Consider the following 25189-nt stretch of genomic DNA (forward strand, 5'->3'; position numbering starts at 1 on the left):
GAGCACCCTGCTCTCATGTCCCTCTGTCCTCCTCCTCCTCCCCTCTTTCTCAGGTCTCTGTCGGGCAGAATCGTGGGGGGGGTGTGGTGGTTCTTCACCCTCATCATCATCTCCTCCTACACAGCCAACCTGGCTGCCTTCCTCACAGTGGAGAGGATGGTGTCTCCCATAGAGAGTGCTGAGGACCTGGCCAAGCAGACAGAGATTGCCTACGGGACCCTAGACTCAGGCTCCACCAAGGAGTTTTTTAGGGTGAGTGACTAAACTAACTGGGGGGGTTATTCACCAGACACAACTTTAGTCTCTTTACAGACAGTTAGAAAACAACAAAAAAGCAGACAAGACATCAAAGCAAGGAGCACAGGGGAATGGTATAGATCTTTAGTTTTGCTTGATACCCGACAGAAAATATGGAAGTAGTTAGCTATGATAATAAATATTGAAGAAAGTCAAGCTACTATACATGAAACAGGTGTCTATCAGAGTCTATGCTACTGTGTGGTGACAGAAGACAATTTTGCATGGTTTCTCTTTCAATTTGTGGTGTTTATAAAACAAAGCATTAAAAATTGAACACACTGAATATTTAAAAAAGTATATTTATAGCCTGGTGTTTAGAGTTAGTGAATCAGTGCAGTGAAACACAACCACCTGTGCAAGCCACTGGATGTAATGCAAATGTACTTCTCTTTCATGATTTGTTTGGCAGGCTGGCTGACGGCCTGGTGATTTTTCCCAGGTCTTTCTGGGAAGATAATTGATAGGTGTTCAGGGACTTCATAATGAGTGACCCACTTCCTGTTCCTCCGCCTTCAAACTTCAAATGTCACGACTGAGGAGCCATTCCGGGGGTCTTTTAATTAAAATAGAGGCTCCAGATACATTTTAAATATGTTCTTCAGGAAAGATGTGCTGCTTAATTAGAGTCATATAGCTACCAGGCAAACGAAAATCTGCTCTGATGACACACTGGCAGGTCATCCCTCAAATGGCTCACCTTTACTTTCCATGCATTCCCTCACTCCTCTCAGGATTTACCGTACCGGCACCCTAGTACATCACATGCTTCCCCAACTACTCCCTCACTTATGACACAGCCCCTTTGTTGTCAAAGAGTCAGAAGAAGAATATTCATAGATTTTAAGTGCTTGCATTTTTAGCTCCATTTCCACCTCATGTATCTTAGGCACAGCAGCATGTATGTGATACATGGAGAGAAATTAACTTAGCTCAGGCATCTCATTTTCAAAACCAGCCATGTGTATGTTATCAGCCTGGTCTCATAGACTAAACGTAACATAGTAAATGTAAATACGGGACACTCAAATTAGTATGATATGTAACATTTGGTATGGTTACAAAAGATAGAAGATTACATAAAGCAAAAACTAAAGTAGGGTGGTTGGTCAGGGTGGATGGTTCGGTGTGAAATGCGAGCGTCTAGCAACTCAAAGGTTGCTTGTTCAAATCTCATCACGGACAACGTTAGTAGTTTTGCTAATAAGCAACTTTGCAAATACTTACTACTTTTTAGCTACTTTGCAAATACTTACCATGTTAGCTAGTTCCTTCCCTAACCTTAACCTAACCTTAACCCATAACCCTAACATCTAGCCTGGCTAACTTTACCCACCTAGCAAATTTTTGCATTAGCCACCTAGAATTTCACAAATTCGTAAGATATTGTATGAATTGCAATTCCAAACATATTGTACGAATTGCAGTAGATAACATCTACAAATTGTAATTCGTAACATCTCATACGAAATGGATGATGGAAATCCACAAATGAATACATACCATACGAAATGTAACATATCATACTAATTGGAGTGTCCTGGATTTACATTTGCTATGTTACGTGTATGTCTCCAGGTTGATGTTAATAACGCCTGATGAAATGAAATTGCAGATTTTTTTTGGAGCTACTTATGTTGTCTCCAGAGTACATTTTAATACTTTTGGCACTCGTATAACTGGCCAGAAGAGAATCCAATAATTACATGTGGACAAGCACTCTGCATACAGACAGAATGCTAATGATTTATTTTCTGACTCATCCCTACTTTGTATTGCCAGTGGGGTGGATCTGAGCAAACAGCCATGAAGCATTCAGAGCGCATAAATGGAGAGTTGATAGATGGACTGACAGCTGGAGGTGTTTGTGTTGCACTATAGGAGTCAGCTCATCTTCTCATTAATATTGATTTATTTTGCAAATGGATACTGAGGCCGAAAACTAACTTACAACGTGCTTATCTATGTTGTAGTATAGATGAAAATAGATTTGCGTTTGAACACTGGAGACCTTTAGCCCACATATGATTGCTGACTCAAGTAACACAAGCAGAAGAGCTGCACGCATCTTTACATGACCCAGAAATTACCCTCTGTTTACACAGCATGGCCAAGCCTGTCATAACATATTACTGTAATTTACATGAACGGTCCCTCCCATTGAAATTGTGCAGATGTCAAGCATGATTCAATCATGGCCCTGAATTCATTACATATCCAGCTACTGCTGAAATTTGCATGATACAATGCGGGGAGACAGCTTCATTTTTTTATTCAGCAATGCATTGATACTGATGTTCTGTTAAATGCATCCATCTTGCAGAACGCATTGAGCAGATATTATCATGCAACTACTGTAAAAACATAAGAAGCTGGAGACATAAGCAACTCGTGGTCCTTCTGTAGCTCAGTTGGTAGAGCATGGCGCTTGTAACGCCAGGGTAGTGGGTTCGATTCCCGGGACCACCCATACGTAGAATGTATGCACACATGACTGTAAGTCGCTTTGGATAAAAGCGTCTGCTAAATGGCATATATTATTATTATTATTATTATATATTAGCAACTGCAGCCCATCATGATTCGTTCAGATTTTTTGTGACCCCCCCACCCCCATCAAAGTTGCCCATCCCTGATATAGAGCATCCATGACATCAGTCTGATCAAGCCAGGTGCTTAAGCTTGGCTCTTGTAGTTCATCTGATATAATGCTGACTTCACTATCGATACCGAAAATAATTTGTCTTGTTATGTTTCAAGTGATAACAAAAGTGCTCTCACAGGGGTTTCAGTATTGACATTTAAAGCACTTTCTGTGACATTTACTGGATTCTCTGGCCACAGTCATTCTTGTCACCTGTATTGTGTAAATGCCCTTTCCACTCTGGCACGACAGCTCAGGTCCCACCCCCTCCGCCCAGTCTATTCTAGCTTCTCTCCCTGAAAACCTGGGCTGAAGGCCCTGCTGCACAAAAGGCCCTTTTTCCAAAAGACACACTGATTTCCATATTCCTTTTGCCTGAAGATCATGGAGGTGTAACAAGCAGCAATAGGAGCTGAATGTACTGCAGATTTGAAAATATTTTGTTAGTGAAACATATTTGCCCTGGATTGATACACCCATAAGGCTTCAACATCTGTTGGTGCATAAGAAGCAACCGCTTCCAAAGAATGTCCCGCTGAGCAACCCCACCCCCTCAATCACCTCCCATATGGTCTCTCCCTGTACTCTTTAAATGAGTGTGTGATGCAGGGGGTAAAATCCACCTCTCTGGGGTGGGGGTGGGGGGTGATGTGGGGAATCATTTGTAGGGGAACCTGACTCCCCATTGTTCAAGATTACATACTAGTCAGCTCAATTTCATTCAATTCCTTGGTGTGCTGTGAGTGTAAACGCAACCATCACTGATGAGAACTGTATGACAGTATTGGCGTTTGTGAATATTTGAGCAGAGTGATGCTGATGCCAACATAGCAGCAGATGGTGTATGTGCAGATCAGAGACTAATATTTTGACTGCAGCATTGGTTGTTTCTCTATAGTTTAATAATTAACATGTTGACTCATATTTAGCTCATTTATTGAATCCCCGCTGATCTGATCCTACCCCCTGTCATATCAATTGTCCTGAGAACACCAGGCATCTCTACAGAATCTACTAGAGTGACACTAATGTGTTCATTATGTTCAACAACCCTATTTACAGTTTACATTACAGACCAATGATGTTATCATCATGCTCATCAGGAGTCAAGCTCATCACTCCCATTAAAGAGCAGAGGAGCTGAGGCCGTTAGAGGTTCTGTAAACTATTGACATCCCAAATCACCTCCCCAGAACCATTAAATAGCAGAGGAGCTGAGGCCATTAGAGGTTCTGTAAACTATTGACATCCCAAATCACCTCCCCAGAACCATTAAAGAGCAGAGGAGCTGAGGCCGTTAGAGGTTCTGTAAACTATTGACATCCCAAATCACCTCCCCAGAACCATTAAAGAGCAGAGGAGCTGAGGCCATTAGAGGTTCTGTAAACTATTGACATCCCAAATCACCTCCCCAGAACCATTAAAGAGCAGAGGAGCTGAGGCCATTAGAGGTTCTGTAAACTATTGACATCCCAAATCACCTCCCCAGAACCATTAAAGAGCAGAGGAGCTGAGGCCGTTAGAGGTTCTGTAAACTATTGACATCCCAAATCACCTCCCCAGAACCATTAAAGAGCAGAGGAGCTGAGGCCATTAGAGGTTCTGTAAACTATTGACATCCCAAATCACCTCCCCAGAACCATTAAAGAGCAGAGGAGCTGAGGCCATTAGAGGTTCTGTAAACTATTGACATCCCAAATCACCTCCCCAGAACCATTAAAGAGCAGAGGAGCTGAGGCCATTAGAGGTTCTGTAAACTATTGACATCCCAAATCACCTCCCCAGAACCATTAAAGAGCAGAGGAGCTGAGGCCGTTAGAGGTTCTGTAAACTATTGACATCCCAAATCACCTCCCCAGAACCATTAAAGAGCAGAGGAGCTGAGGCCATTAGAGGTTCTGTAAACTATTGACATCCCAAATCACCTCCCCAGAACCAGAACCCCAGAACCACAGAACACAGTCTTTTTTATTTAACTAGTCAAGTCAGTTAAGAACAAATTCTTATTTACAATGACAGCCTAGGAACAGTGGGTTATCTGCCTTGTTCAGGGGCAAAACAAACAGACTTTTACCTTGTCAGCTCAGGGATTCAATCTAGCAACCTTTCGGTTACTGGCCCAATGCTCTAACCACTAGGCTACCTGCCACCCCGTCCATTTCAAAATTATAACATTCAGAGTCATGTAATATATTAATAATCAGCTAACTGAAATGAAGTGACATTGTAGTTTCTGTATACAGCCACCTCTGTTAAACAGATTGACACTTCCTATGAGGATTTACTTAATCCAGATAAAGATGACAATGCACTGTTTTGCTCTGGTGTGCAACCATCTGATAGAAGATACAGCTGAATGTCCAGCAAATTATACCCCCAACACTTAGTAAGTCAGTTAATAGACAGCCTGTAGACTGATTTTAGAGAACACATCAGAACTGGTGCTTAATGTACAAACAATATTAATTAGAGAGGAATTTTTCTCTACGTAAATTTGGGCCTTCTTCGTCTGTAAGGACGTGTTTGTGTTTGTGTGTTTTTACACCTTAAAGGATTCTTTGGCTGTCCCCATAGGAGAACCCTTTGAAGAACCATATTTGGTTCTAGGTAGAACCCTTTTATGTTGATTTGGATCCCCATTACATGACAAGTAAAAAAACACTGTTACACTGATAGACAAGGACAGTCACACACATTTCAAATACAATGATATACAAACAATACAACAAAAACATGATACAGAGATAAACAATACAACAACAAAATGATACAAACAATACAACAAGAAAAAAGTATGTGTGTTAGAGTGTATCTGTGTGTCCCCTCACAGTCCCTGCCATTCCATGAGTTGTTTTTTACTCCGTGTGTGTATTACTATTCTAGTGGGTACCAGAAATCCCCAAAAGACCCCACAAGGACAGTAAAACAAGAAAAATTCCCACGAAGACAAAGGCTATTTTAGGCTTATCGGTTAGGGTTACAATTAGGGTTAGAGTTAGGGTTAGGGAAAATAGGATTTTGAAAGGAAATACATTTCAGGTCCCCACAAGGATACTAAAATGTATACTGTAAGTGTGTGTGTGTGTGTGTGTGTGTGTGTGTGTGTGTGTGTGTGTGTGTGTGTGTGTGTGTGTGTGTGTGTGTGTGTGTGTGTGTGTGTGTGTGTGTGTGTGTGTGTGTGTGTGTGTGTGTGTGTGTGTGTTCGAGAGCGTGCGAGCACGCGTGCGTCTGCAACTGTATGCGTGTGCTCACACTCGTAAAACGTAGATCAATCTGTTTATCTGGTTAGTACAGTCATATATTTCACACTAAATTTCACGATGGTCCACAGTAGCCAAGCCATCTGCAGTTTAATATGTAATGTTAGATTTAGCTTGATTCAGCTATTATGGTGGGCCTATTGCCCATTCTCCATTAAAATGTGAAAAAGATATGACAAAACAAAGCCTTGCTAGAAATGAACTTCCAATGGCCCTCTCAGATTAAATTGTAATATCTATTCATCAACAATATATGATGTTATTTGGGGCCCTGGGCAATATAGCCATAGATATAATCACCAAGTTGACTCTGTTTTTGCCACATGAATTATTCACTTGCTAATTAAATCAATCTATAGGCTATTTATACACATGCCTTTTTTGGTCGTGAGAACATCCATCCTAAAGTTTTCCCCACTTGTTCGGTCACTCGGCGGAAGGTCACATAAACCAAGTTTAATGCAACTTCCTTATTTGTCCTTCTGTTGTCGACTGCTGTGTGCATACCCCAGCTCCATGGAGACCCAAAGCCAGCCACTCAAAGGCCACTTTTAGCAGCAGCTCCCTGGGTGTGTGTCAGTAAGGGAAGGGCAGGAGGCAGGAGGCAGGAGGAAGGAGGCAGGAGGCAGGAGGCAGGAGGCAGGAGGAAGGAGGCAGGCCAGGGCATGGCAGGGTTGTGTTCTCCTCTCAGCACGTCATATTGCTGCTCCAGGTGGCAGCAGCCTCACTTACCAATCCAGGTGACACCTCCAGAACCCCAATGTCAAAGGGCATGCTGACTCACTTCCTGTCTTGTGAACTAAGGGGGGATGGTGAAAGGGAGCAGGTGGTCAGTCAGGTGGTCGTCCTGTCGATGGATGCCGAGGAGAAACGTGGCCCTGCAGTTTTGTTTTTAGTGTGCTGCCAGCTTGTCGGACCTTAGGCACTATCTGCTGTTGGCAACAGGCCCACTACAACTACTCCTTTACTCAGCTCTCTGGGAGCACAGAGAGCACTCTATTGACTCATGGCAAAGGACTACACTGTATATGAAGATGTACAGTGGGGCAAAAAAGTATTTAGTCAGCCACCAATTGTGCAAGTTCTCCCACTTAAAAAGACGAGAGAGGCATGTAATTTTCATCATAGGTACACTTCAACTATGACAGACAAAATTAGAAAAAAAATCCAGAAAATCACATTGTAGGATTTGTTATGAATTTATTTGCAAATTATGGTGGAAAATAAGTATTTGGTCAATAACAAAAGTTTATCTCAATACTTTGTTATATACCCTTTGTTGGCAATGACAGAGGTCAAACATTTTCTGTAAGTCTTCACAAGGTTTTCACACACTGTTGCTGGTATTTTGGCCCATTCCTCCATGCATATCTCCTCTAGAGCAGTGATGTTTTGGGGCTGTTGCTGGGCAACACGGACTAGGCCACTCCAGGACCTTGAAATGCTTCTTACGAAGCCACTCCTTCATTGCCGGGCGGTGTGTTTGGGATCATTGTCATGCTGAAAGACCCAGCCACGTTTCATCTTCAATGCCCTTGCTGATGGAAGGAGGTTTTCACTCAAAATCTCACGATACATGGCCCCATTCATTCTTTCCTTTACACGGATCAGTCGTCCTGGTCCCTTTGCAGAAAAACAGCCCCAAAGCATGATGTTTCCACCCCCATGCTTCCCAGTAGGTATGGTGTTCTTTGGATGCAACTCAGCATTCTTTGTCCTCCAAACACGACGAGTAGAGTTTTTACCAAAATGTCTATTTTGGTTTCATCTGACCATATGACATTCTCCCAATCTTCTTCTGGATCATCCAAATGCTCTCTAGCAGACTTCAGACAGGCCTGGACATGTACTGGCTTAAGCAGGGGGACACGTCTGGCACTGCAGGATTTGAGTCCCTGGCGGTGTAGTGTGTTACTGATGGTGGGCTTTGTTACTTTGGTCCCAACTCTCTGCAGGTCATTCACTAGGTCCCCCCGTGTGGTTCTGGGATTTTTGCTCACCGTTCTTGTGATCATTTTGACCCCATGGGGTGAAATCTTGCGTGGAGCCTCAGATCGAGGGAGATTATCAGTGGTCTTGTATGTCTTCCATTTCCTAATAATTGCTCCCAAAGGTTGATTTCTTCAAGCCAAGCTGCTTACATATTGCAGATTCAGTCTTCCCAGCCTGGTGCAGGTCTACAATTTTGTTTCTGGTGTCCTTTGACAGCTTTTGGTCTTGGCCATAGTGGAGTTTGGAGTGTGACTGTTTGAGGTTGTGGACAGGTGTCTTTTATACCGATAACAAGCAAACAGGTGCCATAAATACAGGTAATGAGTGGAGGCCTCTTAAAGAAGGTCTGTGAGAGCCAGAAATCTTGCTTGTTTGTCGGTGACCAAATACTTATTTTCCACCATAATTTGCAAATAAATTCATTAAAATCCTACAATGTGATTTTCTGGATTATTTTCTTCTCATTTTGTCTGTCATAGTTGAAGTGTACCTATGATGAAAATGACAGGCCTCTCTCATCTTTTTAAGTGGGATAACTTGCACAATTGATGGCTGACTAAATACCTTTTTGCCCCACTGTATGTGTGTAAAATGTGTTATTTAAGCACTGAGAGCTAAGGTCTCCATTTTTTTAAATACACCACTAACCTATTTTTGTCTTCTCTTTCTCCCTCTCTCCCTAAATGCAGCGCTCCAAAATAGCAGTTTATGAAAAAATGTGGTCTTACATGAAATCAGCTGAACCGTCAGTGTTCGCAAAGACCACTCCAGAAGGGGTTGCCCGAGTGCGAAAGTCGAAAGGCAAATTTGCCTTTCTTCTCGAATCCACAATGAACGAGTACATTGAGCAGCGGAAACCTTGTGACACCATGAAAGTGGGCGGCAACCTCGACTCTAAAGGATACGGTGTGGCAACACCTAAAGGCTCAGCATTAAGGTGGGTGGGATAATATAACAATATTCTCCATGTTGTTATAGTATTCCACCTACCCTGATGTCTCCTGTTGTCCCATTCCTCTTCTTCCTCACTCCTCAATTTTTCATTTTTTGAGGTTCATCAGGAAGTAAACGGTATTATGTGTTTAACTCTCGTGTAGACGTAAAGCCATTTCTATCATGTTCTCTCTATGGTTCGTTTCTCTCTGTGTTTCTGTCTTTTTCTTTCTCTTCAAAGGGAAAGTACTTATTGGTATATTAGTCATATTTACTAAATCCATTTGAATGTTGATGTGCCCCCACACCCACCCCTCGTTTGTTTTTCTCTTCCCTCAACCTTTCCTCTCTCTGTCCTCTGTGGTGTCCCTCTCTGGCAGTTCAGCATTGCTTCTAATTTAACAGTTCAATGTGTTTATTTCACTTAACTTGCTAAAAGCTGCACTGTCACTTATGATGAATGTTAACGTGCATGCTGTATGTTGTCGTTATTCTTCTATTCTCTATGACAAAGTGTCCCTATCCCGCACACTTCAGTTCTGAGCAATGTAACCCTCCATACCACCTCTTAATATTTAACACTTTCTTTGCTGTAAAACGCTTCTTACCTCTACACACCGTTGAAATTCTTTACCAATTTGTCATTTTCGTGATCCCCCTTATGAATCATTTGATATTATTATTATTATTACTATTAACCAATATTCTAATATTAGATTTCTCACGGACCTGTTCGTTTTCTTACAAGTCATGTTTTATCGTTTCAAGAAATGCTGTTAACCTGGCAGTGTTAAAACTGAATGAGCAAGGCCTCTTGGACAAATTGAAAAACAAATGGTGGTACGACAAGGGAGAGTGCGGCAGCGGGGGAGGTGACTCCAAGGTCAGCCTCAATGTCACCAATATCGGGTATCGTAGAGTAGAGTAATCGGCAAGCCTGTTATATCACTACTGTAACCTATAGGCCCCAACCATATCCACTATGTCCCTGTAACAGAAAACCGTGTGGCTTTTTCTATTTTATTGTGCAACTGAGATCAAACTGAGAACCCTTTACTTGGCTAATGGAGGAAAAAGACCAGTAACAATTGAGATATTTCTGATAAAAAAATATATATTTTTAAACTGCAGGTAAAGAAGTGTTGAAACTAAGTATTATTCCCGATGGTTGAAGAGTAGCACTTCTGGTAAGAAGCCATACTGTGTGACCTCCTTTGGGGAGTTAGTGTTTTGCTCTGCAGCAGGGCTGCTCTGTGAGATATTTCCTACGTTTCTCCAGAGGCTTTTTAGCTTAGTGCTTTGCCCTGTGGTTGTCAAAGGCAAAACATACAGAATGGCAGAATGTACATTTCCTCTGCTTTTTATATCCACAGGACAAACATGGTGGAATTATAATGCTGTTTCACTAAAATGTACTTCAGGGAGCTTCTATTTGAAGAGAACAACACATTTCATCACTTATTTAACTGACAGTGGATTAATAATTTGTTGCAATTGATTCTGAATTAAGTATTGATTAAGAGAATAACATGGCAGTGGCCATGTACCCTAGCACTGAGGTGTACTGTAGCACTCTCCAAACTGCCTCAACCTTGGGTGCTAGGGCAGGCGAGGCGAACAGCGTAGTCTTGAGGGGACTAAGCATTGCAGGCAAACGTGAGAATTCTAATGACAGTGACACCAAATGATCCAAACCTCTGTCTGATACCAACAACATCGCTGAAAACCAGTCTTAGCTTGTGACCCTGACAGATTCCTTTGGTTGGTCTTAGTCTCCAAGACCAGTCAGTATACCCATGGCCGGCCCTGCCCCGACCAATGAAATGCTGCAAGAGGGTGTAAAATATGACCTGATCTTGTGTTTCAGAACACGAGGGCACAGTGACAGCCTGACTGTGGATCCGTCTCTGTCTTTAATCTTCTGCTTGCATCTTGACCACAGTACACTTGGCACATTGTAGAAGAACAGGCAGACTGACTTTGATGTTGTTGACTCTAGTCATTCATTCCTGAGTGTAAGCGGGACATGAAAACTATAGCAGAGCAACACAAAGCAGCTGCCTCGTCCTGCAAGCAATCTGCCTTGAATCCTTGGTAGAGAGAGGGTAGCCATGTTATGATATTGCACCTGACTGCCACATTTCTTGTTTATTCTTTTATTCTTAAAAATGCATGTGTTGGTACTTTAACAATGTGCTTCAAATATATTGTATGTAATAACCACTGACAGAGCAAAACCCAATATATTATAGACACAAACTAGATCTGACATTGGCAAATTACACTGTAAATATACCATAAATACCCAGGGAAATTGTCTCAAATATGAAAGTAGACGACATGCTTATCACAGACCTATAGTCAATAAGGAAAGTTCACACAGCAAGTTAAGAACTGGAATGAGTAACTATTTCTGATAGATATTTGGATGTGTGAGAATCGGATGGTGTAAAGACGTGAGTAAATCGTGTTTCTTCTGTGTGTCATGTTTTCTCAGTTGTTCATCTTTTGTTTTAACATTGTATCTTGATATCTTGAATGAACTGTCAAATACTGTGTGGGTTGATTTGATAGTTTTGTCTCTTTGTATGTTTTGGGAGTGTTCTGTTTGTATTGTTTTCCAGTTTTTGTTTTGTCACCTCAACATATGTATTCATTTGACACCTGAGTCATACTTGATGGTAACAGTGAAAGAGTCCTTCGACATCCCCCGCCACAGACACTGATTTTATACTCCCAAAAAAGAACTGAACCTTGCATTTTTACATTTCCCCTCCTCGTTGTTGGACTGGATCAAGACAGGACGAAGCAACGCATGTTTACCGAGCAGCAATCACAGGCACAAGGGGATAGCCATCTGGCAGGCATGCTCAGTACAGCGCGTACATCAGCATGTGTCATTATCATGTCAGCCGCTACTGGACAGACAGGCAGGCCTTCAGTGACACGTTAGCTAGGAGAGTACTGTCCTCTATCTCGTTGTTAGCCTGTCAGCGCTCTCAGTCCACTGACCTCTAGGTTGCTGGGTCATGGCTATTGTGAGTCCCTTCATGTGTTTGCATGCCCTCATAGGACACCCTGCCAGCTCTGGATACGGGTCACGCAAGAGGGAACTAAATGATCACCTGTTTTTTTGTTGTTGTTGCTTTGTCCCCGTGACGACATCATGCATTATAACACTGTTATGTTATGGCACTGTTATAGCGCTTTATTTATTTAGTCTGTCATTACTATAGTCTAAGAAAGGGGGATGGTACTCTTCCAAACCAGATAGCCATGCCATTGCCAGGGATTCTTCTTGCTTGGGGACTTAGTAGGGAAACAGATGTCAGTACACCCAGTTTGTCCTGATGTTGTGCCCATTCTGCCCATTGTTTAGCTGCTTCTCTCCACACTGATACCAGTACTGGAACCTGGCCCGATGTGACTTACCATGTCCATAGCAACAGCTCAGTATGAGCAGGAGACAGTACTAATTGTGCAAAGCTGCTGTTACTAAACTCATTCCTATCCACATAGTTATTTTCTGAGACTTACTGCGAACCATAAATGTTGTCGAAGTATGTTGTCTAAATTGCTGTGAAAATAAGCCGTCTAACCAGATAAGATCAAATAACCTCCCATTCTCTCCTCTTTTATGTAAATATTATGCTATTATGCATGAAGCAGACTACAGTGGTGAATACAATATATTTAAGTTAAATTACAAACCCTGATCATTTTTCAGGAAGAAAATAAATACAGAAATCGAGCAGTCATGTAGAGAGCATAATGTCTTACAAACATAACGCCCTACTTCAGGACTCATTAGAAACTGTTTCGCTTTTACATTCCTTAGTCTTATTCAGTCAAAACTACCTGTATATTTTATTGATCTCATTGCAATTAGAAGTTTAAAAAGTAGCTATATACACTAATCATGCAGCCACAGATCTTAATAGAATCAACATGTTGGTATATATATATATATATATATATATATATATATATATATATATATATATGATAGAAAACCAGATTGGCTACAATTCCATATTACTCCAATTTAGATCTACCGCTCTCTTGTAGTTCCTAACGTTACATTTGATTGATGTTAATTGCACAGTATAGGCCTACGCAAGTCAGATTTATAGGTGGCTCTGTGGATGCATGTGCAGTGAAGGGCTGTATTTTGTGAGGCGTTGGCTACCCTCAGCTAGGACCAAAATGGGCTGCTAGTTTTTGTTTGTCTGTTAGTCAGGAAAGGGTTCCTGTTAGATCCACCTTGCTAAACCCTTGGTCAAAAAGCTACATGTGTCCATAACAATTGCACCTATTTTATGTACATACAGAGCTATACAGTAGCTATTCTGCTAGTCCCAATCATAAGTGCTTTTTTGAACAGTGTGTGCCGATTACTCAAAGCGATACAGGTAGGGTCTGGTACGGTAGGGGTTAGTCCTGGTGTATGAAAGGTGACAGTTAGTTTTGCCTGCTCTCTGTGTTGTCTTGGCCAGGACCCTGCTCTATCGCTTTGTAAAGTATGAAGTAGTTTAAAGCTTGAATAACATAAAATAACATAATATAATGTTATTTATGTTATTTCCCACGTGAAGAACTCCTGTAAACCTTGCCGTATTGAAACTCAGTGAACAAGGCATCTTAGACAAGCTGAAAAACAAATGGTGGTACGATAAGGGTGAATGTGGAACCAAGGACTCTGGAAGTAAGGTCAGTCGCTGCAGGTCTTTTTGTACTGATTGCAAATTGCATTTTGACTTAACTGTTCATATGCAAATACCTAAATACCATACATTTAAAAAATATATATGTATAGAAATATTTTTTCTTTCATTTTTTTTCTTTTTGTTTTTGTGTTCCAAGAATGACATATCTGCAACACAGTGAAAACATTCTAAACAATTCATGGCATAGTTTGTCTTACACATCCGCATCCACATTATGAATGTTTACATTACTGTTCAATTATGAATTAGTATTATTCCTAAGATCTCATGACACAGCTTAGACATATGTAATGATAGTTGAAAAGGTGCAGCATGCCCTGGAAAATGTCAAATTAAATTTGTATTCATATTTACCATAGACAAATGTCAACCCTTGAATTGTAACCATTATGCTACTGTTTTGTTGACCAAACTTTTATTGAAATATTGTTTATTAGTGTCCTTACTTATTTGCGTGCTAATTGAGTATATTCAATCCATTAACATTATACAGTGTGACTTACTGAACAAGCTTCTTTACTCTGACAAACTCCAAAATAACTTTCAAACTCCACCTGGTCATACAGTGATGATGTGGAATCTGACGGTCATGTTTGAACTGTGAAATGTCACAATAAGGAGATTTTATTTGCACACTTCATGAAGTTAAAGGATTTAATATAAACCAGTTATTTAACCCTCTGAGAAATTCAGAGGACAGGACATACTGGCCCTGTAGCCAATGTCAGGGCTCTCCTATGACAGTCTATATGAAGCACAATTTAAAGGGCACACTTATAGGGTTAAAATGCAAATGGTAAAACTCTTATAAATGAATTTCAATATCTAAATTTGGATCTTAGTAGCAGCAAAATGGTTCAATTCACAGTTCTAACATCTTGCCACATTGATTGAAATTGTGAGATTCAGTCAGATTATTAATGGTACATTTGAAGAACTACAATATCACAGTGAAGTCAGGGCCAATGAAGAGTTTTTTGACCTGTACGACATTGACCACCTTCCTTTAGGGTGGCCTCGTAAACGAGCCACAGAGTAGGGTATAAGGAACCTTTTTCTCGACATTCACCAATCTAGCTATGTTATTAACTACCTGCAGAGTTGACCCACCTCTCCTGCTATTGTTGAGGATTGACTGACCTACAAGACAGTCCCAAGCTGCTCCCAGCTTCCCACTATTGTAGGGAAGTCATTCAGCAGGTCAACCTCTGTAGTTTACTTCAATCTACCCCACAGTAGGCATGTCTCCATAGGATTCACTGCCTATACAGTTGATAGAACCATACAGAGTTGTTGGGGTAATCCATTAGATCACTAATAGTGGGGGTGTCATCTTCATTAGAGCTGGATTTGACTTGGGGAGATTTTGCCTTTCTTGTTTGATCAGGTCACAACCAAAATGTCTGTAAAAAAAAATCTTAACATTGTTCTTTACCTTCCCCAGGACAAGACAAGTGCTCTAAGCTTGAGCAATGTGGCGGGAGTCTTCTATATTCTGGTTGGAGGGCTAGGGCTGGCTATGACCGTGGCTTTGATAGAGTTCTGTTATAAGTCACGGGCTGAAACCAAACGACTGAATCTGGCTAAGAATGCCCAAAACTTTAAACCAGCTCCTCCGGCAAACACCCAGAATTTTGCCACGTACCGAGAAGGCTATAATGTGTATGGAACAGAGAGTGTTAAAATCTAGGGGGTATGTCTCTCCCACATTTTGTTCCAGTTGTCTGGGCCAGGGCTCTTCAACCCTGTTCCTGGAGAGATACCGTCTTGGAGGTTTTTGCTCCAACCCTAATCTAGTGCACCTGATTCTAATAATTAGCTGGTGGATACACAGAATAAGGTTGCTTACAACTGGGGTTGGAGTGAAAACCTATAGGAGGGTAGCTCACCAGGAACATGGTTGGAGAGCCCTGTCTTGGGCACTAAGTGTCTCTCAGAATTGATGTCATCCTGTTACTGAATGCTATTGCAAAACAATGTTATGATAAGCTGATAATGGTTTCAACATAAGCAATGCATGTATTGGTGTGTTCTAGAATATTTTTCAAGAATAGGCTACAAACACTGATTTTGAATGTTGTTGAAATCTAGTCTTCAAGGGTCCTGAATGGTCTATATGTTTTATGTAAGTTTGCCTATTACTGAAAAATATAACATTTTATGGTATCAGCACAAAATTCTGTTGAAATCCGACTCCGGTTTTACAGATCTGAAGTCTGTCCCTTCCGCTGGTGTGTCTGGAGGAAGGGACAGTCACTCTGTAGGAACACAACCCACTGGCTGGCACCCTGGAGGCGAGGCGGCAGACTTGGTCATCAGCTTGGACCCAAACCCACAGTCAACAAATGCCCATCCTGTGTTGCCAAGCCTGGCACGATTATTGACCATGGTGACGCAATAGGACCTGTGCTTCTTCAAATATGGGACCTGCCTCTCTTAGTGCCTTACGGAGCATTCAGCATCACAGCAATGCAACTCCATTTTGGTTCACTTGAAAATACAAGAATCGCAAAAGAATATAGGGTAGGAAAGAAAGAAAACATTTATACTGTGGTAATCTATAAGTGGGGAAAGTTTTAGTTAAATTATTTTGAAGAAAAAAAGCCATTACTTACCATTAAGAAACTCATCCCAGAGAACATTTTAAGTCATTTCAAGCCTTTACAGGTGTATTTTAGTGGTAAAATGTTTATTGAAAAAATGTTGTGTTTTATTGAACGTACTAGAGTCATCTGCCTATTTTACTATAAAATTATTTTCAATGTCATATAATAATCTAAGACAAACTTCAATCAATAGGGTAGGATCAAAAGAAAAGGACAATGTTGTACCCTAATCTTTTATTTAAAAAATATGAATAATTTGAATTCATCAGTTATTTAAAATGTCAAGTGCTGTCCATTTTCTTAGAGCCTGATGGACAAGCTGACATTTTATCACCATGGTAGCAGCATAACATGACTGGTTAAAAATAAATACAATATTTAATTTGGGCAATGGCCCACACTTGTCACTACTGCCAAACAAAAATATTAATATTAAATATTACATTTTTTGAAGACATGATCAGTTTTTAAAAGCCATATGGGGCCATGTTGTGATTGAGGTTTTTGATTGAACAGAGTGTTAAAAGTTGTAGAGAACACTTGCATATTTACAGTATAGGCCTACTGAGCATAATAGATTTTTTGTTATAAATAGTACACCCCAATTTACAACATAAAAGGTTTGAGTACTCATATTAATCAAAATTGGCTACATATCTTTCACAAAAAGGTTATTAAATTGTAAGTCTAATTGCAATGCAATCCAATGATAATATATACTAATGGAGTTAAATCTCTATCTTAACATGTTTGGTAAATAATAGCACACTATATCTAGTTGTAATTTACATTCATTTCTTTGTACCTGTGTTTTCTGTTTAGATTGATCATTATTCAGTAATTAACCCAATGAGTGGAGAGATCAGAAGAATACAACTAGAGTATTTCTGTTTTATGTTTGAGAAAAATAACTATCAGAAGAATACAAGAGTATTTCTGTGTTTTTATGTTTCTACAAAAACTGTGATCCACTAGCCTACACTTTGAAGACATGCCAAGCAGGAAACAGATGATGAATAAGAATTTAACCATGGGGCTTTTTTCTTTTTTACAAATAAAATGCATGTGAAATTGGTGATCACTTTACCAAACTGCAACCTAAAGCAGACCCTAGGAAGTTAGGGTCTGTAAGTTAACGAATCGGATCCTTTTAGTTATTTCATTTGTAATTGCACCTCAGCAATGAGAAAATTGCCAAGCTGTGTAGTGATAACAAGAACTGCATGTGTGGACATACTGAACCTTGTGAGGTCCTGTACAAAGAATTTTATTACATTTTGTAAATAAAAGTGGATTTAAAATTCAGTTATTTTCTAATATTATTGGTTAAGCTATTGAATGTTATTCTGTCATACAGGGACAATACATTTTATCATCCAAATATCTCCAGTGATCATACTGCACCATATAATAGACAGGAAGAAACCAGGAAATATTAACATTTATCCAGCCGACTATTCATCCCGCAAGCATGATCTTGAACTGGTCAGAGAATGACACAATATGGACAATCCATAAGGCTTGCCCTGGAGTAGAATGTCATTACGGTTGAATGGTTTATGCAAGCAATTTTTTCATGACAATGCACTATATTACAAAGAAGGAATGAGAGAGGGTTATTTCCAATGTACTTGTATAAACTAGCAGGATTGCCAGACTGGACAGGACTTGGGGATTTTGTGTGATAAATGATGTAAAGCCAGGGAACTTGTGATTTACGACCAAGCTAAAAACAGAGGCAGAGAGGAACAGGAGAATGCCCTCAACTGGAAAATAACAAGACTAGGAGCCTAGTCTGAACACTATTTGTTTAACCTTTAACTAGGCAAGTCAATTAAGAACTAATTCTAATTTACAAACAATGACGGCCTACCAAGAGGCATCCTGCCGGGACAAAACACGAGAAAGACAACACTACATAGACCTAAAACACAGAATGGTAGCAACACAACATGAAACAACACAGTAGCAGCACAAACATGTTAGAAACCTTTAGCCACAGGTAACAGCACTAAGGGCAATAAGGTAGAACGGGTGATGTACAGTATATGGAGGATGAGGGTTGCAGTGGGTCACTAAGATAGGGGGAGTGAGGCCCTAAGAGGGTTTTATAAATAAGCATCAGTAAATGGGTCTTGCAACAGGTATACAGATATGGCCAGTTTACAGAGTGAAGTGATATATCCGATAAGGAGCATTGGTGGAAAATCTGATCGGCGAACACTAGACTATTAATCTAAGGTATTTAAGAGCTTCACTTACAAAAAAAGAAGTGCAGTTTTGAAACGGCAGGAAAAGTGCAGTAACTGCAGTCAACTGTGGTATTGCAGAATAACTGCAGTGTACTGAAGTTATACTGCACTCTGACTCAAATATTTACAGGGTTTTCTGTACATATCAGAAAATAAACTGCAAAAACTTGTCCTATAAGGCTTTATAGCTTTGCTCAACACTGGGGATGTCTCTGTGCAAGGTTTCACATCAGGAAATGCACAGTTTAGAGCATTCTCTGTGGACCCTTTGTGTGGGAACTTCTTGCCTGACCAACTGAAAGGTCTGTATTACTTCAGCTTAACTGTAACAACGAAGTGAAGTGGGATGGCAAATAACCCTAAAAGTTCAAATAAGTGGACACCAAACACGAATGGCTCACTAGGAAAACTATCATTTATTAGTTAAAAAAAGCATACACTTGTCGAGTACAGCAGATAAAAACTCCAAAAAAGGTTGTTTCTGAAACATTTGTATTTGGAGTACAAAGCTTTCTAAATTTGTACATTTCTTTTTATTGGCTTCAAGGAGGAACTGTCATTTTACAAATGATTTAAAAACCTGATAACACAATCGCATAATGGACATAGCAAGGGGACATCGAAAAATAAACATAACAGATATGACTTACATGTTACCTTTATTATTGTACACATAATATACAAACTGGTCATTTGTATCATTTCACTCAATACATGCCTAAAGACTTGCCTGGATTAAAAGGAGGATAAATAAAATAGACATGTAACTAAATGAGGTAAATGCAAATATGGAGCGTGTCTATTAATGCCAATAAAACAAGAAAGAGGGGAGGAGCCTGACAACAAGAAACAGATACATTTTTTTCATGAGGCATTTGTGATTATCGACTGTATGACCTGATGCTTTCGAGAGCATTTCATTCAGTTACCAGTTTAATTTCTGAATAGAATAACATTTCGTGATTTGAATAGCACATTGTGCCAATATTCAAAAGTAAAAAACAAAAACTCACTTTCAGTTGGTTACTGAAATAAAAAATAAAGGAGATCTGCAAGTTTCAAACACTAAAACTAACATCACTTGCAGACAGTTACAACTGAAACAGGCAGAAATGAGTAAAATTTCAGATGCCTCATCTCAGACTGCACAAGGCAGAGAAAACGGAGCACTAGCTAACAGCATGGTACAGGAGGGAGGGTAACTGTCTGTCTCTCCGTCTGTCTGTCTAGGGGAAAGCACGGCTTCTCCAGGTCTGCTGCAGCCCACAGATTGGGAGGGGAGGGTGAGGAAGGAGTATAAGAATGAAGACATGCTTTAGACAAAGACCAAATCATACAAACACTTGAAAGTCAAGCGTAATATTAAATTAACTTTTCATATACTATTCCATTACTACTTACCTTCACTGACTGAACTGTAACACATTATCTGTGCTTGTCAGAAGACTTATGAGTACCACCATTAAGGAAAAACTTCAAATAGTAAAAACATTGCAATTCGTTAGATACACATAACAAAGATCAATAGAAAATCTACCACAAGGTAGCGAGATTAGAAACATCTTACAGGGTCATGTTTATTTAGACCCAATATTTTGATTTGGTTGTTGTCTTGAATAATACAATTAAAATATATACAGTACTCGAGGCAATACAATTATAATTACACCAAATACTATGTCTCCAGAAGTTAGTTAATTCCATAATTTCAGTTCTGAAGTGTTACCCAGAACTTAAGGATATTGTTTTTTCTCATCCTTTCCACCACTGCTGTCCCTCTTCTCCTTCTTGTCAGATTTTTCTTTGTCGTGCCTAGACTCCTTCAACAAACAGACAGGAAACACACACGTCAATCAAAACATCACTACCGTCCACCAGTGGTACATAGTAGTCATGGCCAAAAATTGAGAACGACACAAATATACATTTTCAAAGTCTGCTGCCTCAGTTCGTATGATGGCAATTTGCATCTACTCCAGAATGTTATGAAGTGTGATCAGATGAATTGCAAAGTCCATCTTTCCCATGCAAATGAACTGAATCCCCCAAAAACATTTCCACTGCATTTCAGCCCTGCCACAAAAGGACTAGCTGACATGTCAGTGATTCTCTCGTTAACACAGGTGTGAGTGTTGACGAGGACAAGGCTGGAGATCACTCTGTCATGCAGATTGAGTTTGAATAACAGACTGGAAGCTTCAAAAGGAGGGTGGTGCTTGGAATCATTGTTCTTCCTCTGCCAACCATGGTTACCTGCAAGGAAACACGCGCCGTCATCATTGCTTTGCACAAAAAGGGATTCACAGGCAAGAATATTGCTGCCAGTAAGATTGCACCCACATCAACCATTTATCGGATCATCAAGAACTTCAAGGAGAGGGGTTCAATTGTTGAGAAGGCGGCTTCAGGACACCCAAGAAAGTCCAGTAAGCACCAGGACCGTCTCCTAAAGTTGATTCAGCTGCGGGATCGGGGCCCCACCAGTACAGAGCTTGCTCAGTAATGGCAGCAGGCAGGTGTGAGTGCATCTGTACACACAGTGAGGCGAAGACTTTTGGAGGATGGCCTGGTGTCAAGAAGGGCAGCAAAGAAGCCACTTCTCTCCAGGAAAAACATCAGGGACAGACTGATATTCTGCAAAAGGTACAGGGGTTGGACTGCTGAGGACTGGGGTAAAGTCAATTTATCTGATGAATCCCCTTTCCGAAAGCTTGTCCGGAGAAGACACGGTGAGCACTACCATCAGTCCCGTGTCATGCCAACAGTAAAGCATCTTGAGACCATTCGTGTGTGGGTTGCTTCTCAGTCAAGGGAGTGGGCTCACTCACAATTTTGCCTAAGAACACAGCCATGAATAAAGAATTGTATCAACACATCCTTCGAGAGCAACTTCTCCCAACCATCCAGGAACAGTTTGGTGACGAACAATGCCTTGTCCAGCACGATGGAGCACCTTGCCATAAGGCAAAAGTGATAACTAAGTGGCTTGGGGAACAAAATATCTATATTTTGGGTCCATGGCCAAGAAACTCCCCAGACCTTAATCCCATTGAGAACTTGTGGTCATTCCTCAAGAGGCAGGTGGACAAACAAAACCCCACAAATTCTGACAAACTCCAAGCATTGATTATGCAAGAATGGACTGCCATCAGTCAGAATGTAGCCCAGAAATGAATTGACAGCATGCCAGGGCAGATTGCAGAGGTTTTGAAAAAAAAAAGGGTCAGCAATGCAAATACTGACTCTTCGCATCAACTTCATGTAATTGTTAATAAAAGCCTTTGACACTTATGAATTGCTTGTAATTATTCTTCACTATTCCATAGTAACACCTGACAAAAATATCTAAAGACACCGAGGCAACAGACTGTGGAAATTAATATTTGTGTCATTCTCAAAACTTTTGGCCACAACTGTACACCTGGACCACCAATGTGTGGGCCTTGAGAAAGTATACATATTTGCCTTGCCAAATTTTGTGTTACAGGCTGAATTCAAAATTGATTAAAAACTAAATTCTTACCCATCTACACACACTACCCCATAATGACAAAATTAAAACATGTTTTTAGAAATGTTAGCAAATTTAATGAAAATTAAATACAGAAACATCCAATTTACATTGCCTTCGGATGGTATTCAGACATTTTTCCACAATTCGTTACGCTACAGTCTTATTGTAAAATGGATTAAATTGTTTTTTCTTCTCAATCCACACACAATAGCCCATAATGACAAAGAAAAAAGTTTAGAAATATTTGCAAATTTACAAAAAAGAATTACAAATAAATGTACATAAGTATTCAGACCCTTTACTCAGTACTTTATTGATGCACCTTTGGCAGCGATTACAGCCTCGAGTCTTCTTGGGTATGACGCTACAAGTTTGCACACCTGTATTTGGGAAGTTTATCCCATTCTTCTCTGCAGATCCTCTCAAGCTCTGTTAGGTTGGATGGGAAGTAATATTTTCAGAGATTCGATTGGGTTCAAGTCGGTCTCTGGCTAGGCCAAGGAAGGACATTCAGAAACTCATCCCAAAGTCACTCCTGCGTTCTCTTGGCTGTGTGCTTAGGGAAGGTAAACCTCCCCCCAGTCTGAGGTCCTGAGGGCTCTGAAAACCTGCTCCATCAAGGATCTCTGTACTTTGCACCGTTCATCTTACCCTCTGTCCAGACTCAACTCCCAGTCCCTGCAGCTGAAAAACATCCCCACAGCATGATTCTGCCACCACTGTGCCATCCGTAGGGATGCTGCCAGATTTCCTCCAGACGTGATATTTAGGCCAAAGAGTAATCTTGGTTTCATCAGACCAGAAAATCTTGTTTCTCATAGTCGGAGTGTCCTTTAGATGCCTTTTGGCAAACTCCAAGCAGGCTGTCGTGTGCCTTTTTGCTGAGTGGCTTCCGTCGGGCCACTCTACCATTAAGGCCTGATTGGTGGAGTGCTGCAGAGATGGTTGCCTTCTGGAAGGTTCTCCCATTTCCACAGAGGAACTCAGGTCGTCTGTCAGAGTGACCATTGGGTTCTTGTTTACCTTCCTGACCAAGGCCCTTCTCCTCCGATTGCACAGTTTGGCTAGGGGGGCAGCACTTGGAAGAGTCTTGGTGGTTCCAAACTTCTTCCATTTAAGAATGATGGGGGACACTGTTCTTGGGGACCTTCAATACTGCGGATTGATTTTTTTGGTACCCTTCCCCAGATCTGTACTTTGACACAATCCTGCCTCAGAACTCTACGGACAATTCCTTCGACCTCATGGCTTGGTTTTTGCTCTGACATGCACTGTCAACTGTGGAACCTTACAGGTGTGTGCCTTTCCAAATCATGTCCAATCAATTGAATTTACCACAGGTGGACTCCAATCAAGTTGTAGAAACATCTCAAGGATGATCAATGGAAACAGGAAGCACCTGAGCTCAATTTCAAGTCTCATCGCAGAGAGTCTGAAAACGTATGTAAATAAGGTATGCTTATTATATTTAGCACATTTTCAAACATTTCTAAAAACCTGTTTTCGCTTTGTCATTATGAGGTATTGTGTGTAGATTGATGAGGATTTTAAAAATGTATTTAATCGTTTTTAGGGATAGGTGTCCCGTCAACGGGACAGTTGTAAATCATGCAGCGCCTTGTCACAATGACAGATTTTTAGAGAAACAAATGCCGGTACATATAAGTGTCTTATATCGGCTGAAAGCTTAAATTGTTAATATAACTGTACTGTCCAATTTACAGTAGCTATTACTGCAAAAAAATGCCATGCTATTGTTTGAGGAGAGCTCCTAACAAAACACTTTCACCGCGATAGGTTTGATAAATTAATCTCTGAAGGTGAAATGTGGACTTACATTCTGAAATCTTGCTCTGATTTATCATCCAAAGGGTCCCAGAGATAACATGGAAGTGTAGTTTTGCTAAATAAAATCCCTTTTCATATTCTAAAAAGGTCCATATAGCATGCACGATCGATTTTGTATTTCCACTCCTTCAATTTGCAAAGAAAGGAATCTGAAAAATCTAACCCTAAATGTTGCTTCAACCAGTCAAATCGCGTTCGTATGTATTCCTCAGAGATCAGACTTCACTATATCATTAGGGGTGTAGTATATCCTATAGGACAGCATATTTGGTCAGAGAGCGACGCCTTCATGGCACACCGATTTCGCGGAAGGTCTTCATTTGAACGACTAACTTTGTCAAATAAGCACAAATGGGGGTCAAACAATGCTAGCTAGATAGCCAGTGAGCTGGGCTTTACGGGAGCATCCGGAAACCCTGTATCTGTCGTAAAATGTAGCTACGAACCTTGCGCGACAGCATGCCATATCATTTTGGACAAAAATAAGAATATTTAGAGTTCAGAAAAATGTATGTTTTGCAAACGTATAATATGGCTACTAATACTGGAAAAGCCCCCAAAAAAAGTCCAAGTATACAGATGTGACAATATTGTTGCAGAAAAATGTCATGAATGCAAATGTCTCCTTCACGATTTGCCCAAATGTACCTGAGTGACTTCACACTAAATGTCATGTAGTTCGCTCATACTACAAGTTCTGTCTGAAACTTTGCACATACACTAATGCAATCTTGTGGACACCATCGGAATTACAACCAGAGTGATGGCTATCTGTTGCATTTCAAAGATGGTGTTAGAAAAAAACAGATTTATTTTCTTTGCCTTTTCTACCAGATCTATTGTGTTATATTCTCCTACATTCAATTCGCATTTCCACAAACTGCAAAGTGTTTCCTTTCAAATGGTACCAATAATATGCATATCCTTGCTTCAGGGCCTGAGCTACAAGCAGTTAGATTTGGGTATGCCATTTTAGGTGAAAATTGAAAAAAAAAGGGGGGGGGGCTATCCCTAAGAAGATGTATTATATGTTTAAGTTTACAATTAGGGCTCTACCTAGAATTTTCTGACAAGGTGGTGCTGATGTAGGCCTAAAGTTGGGTAGGGGGAGGTCCA

General features: G+C 40.5%; 2 protein-coding genes across 15 annotated transcripts in view; one reads left to right on the top strand and one right to left on the bottom strand.

Annotated features, from left to right (window-relative positions):
- gria3a (glutamate receptor, ionotropic, AMPA 3a) overlaps window positions 1-17764 on the top strand; it is a 129979-nt gene extending 112215 nt beyond the window's left edge. For 3 of the 11 annotated variants that reach the window (XM_052457970.1, XM_052457968.1, XM_052457975.1), the window contains 3 exons: window positions 54-252; window positions 8883-9130; window positions 16061-17764. In XM_052457970.1, the coding sequence (XP_052313930.1) occupies window positions 54-252; window positions 8883-9130; window positions 16061-16433 (820 nt within the window). In that variant the 3' untranslated portion in view covers window positions 16434-17764. The other 8 variants (XM_035782468.2, XM_052457971.1, XM_035782466.2 and 5 more) reach the window with 6 other exon arrangements.
- Window positions 17765-19108: 1344 nt separating this feature from the next.
- The window catches only part of LOC118391260 (THO complex subunit 2-like), a 77132-nt gene continuing 71051 nt past the window's right edge, over window positions 19109-25189 (bottom strand). The window contains exons 37-39 of one of the 4 annotated variants that reach the window (XR_004827100.2): window positions 20438-20531; window positions 20113-20184; window positions 19109-19964 (exon numbers count right to left, since the gene is read on the bottom strand). Coding sequence is in view for 2 of the 4 variants with exons in the window: in XM_035782473.2 (XP_035638366.1) it covers window positions 20137-20164; window positions 20455-20531 (105 nt within the window). In the remaining 2 variants the exon portion in view is untranslated. Of the gene's footprint in view, window positions 19968-20112; window positions 20185-20437; window positions 20532-25189 lie in introns of all 4 variants that reach the window. The other 3 variants (XR_004827099.2, XM_035782473.2, XM_035782472.2) reach the window with 3 other exon arrangements.

The sequence above is a fragment of the Oncorhynchus keta genome, chromosome 12 (genome assembly GCF_023373465.1).
Source record: "Oncorhynchus keta strain PuntledgeMale-10-30-2019 chromosome 12, Oket_V2, whole genome shotgun sequence".
Classification (NCBI taxonomy): Eukaryota; Metazoa; Chordata; class Actinopteri; order Salmoniformes; family Salmonidae; genus Oncorhynchus; species Oncorhynchus keta.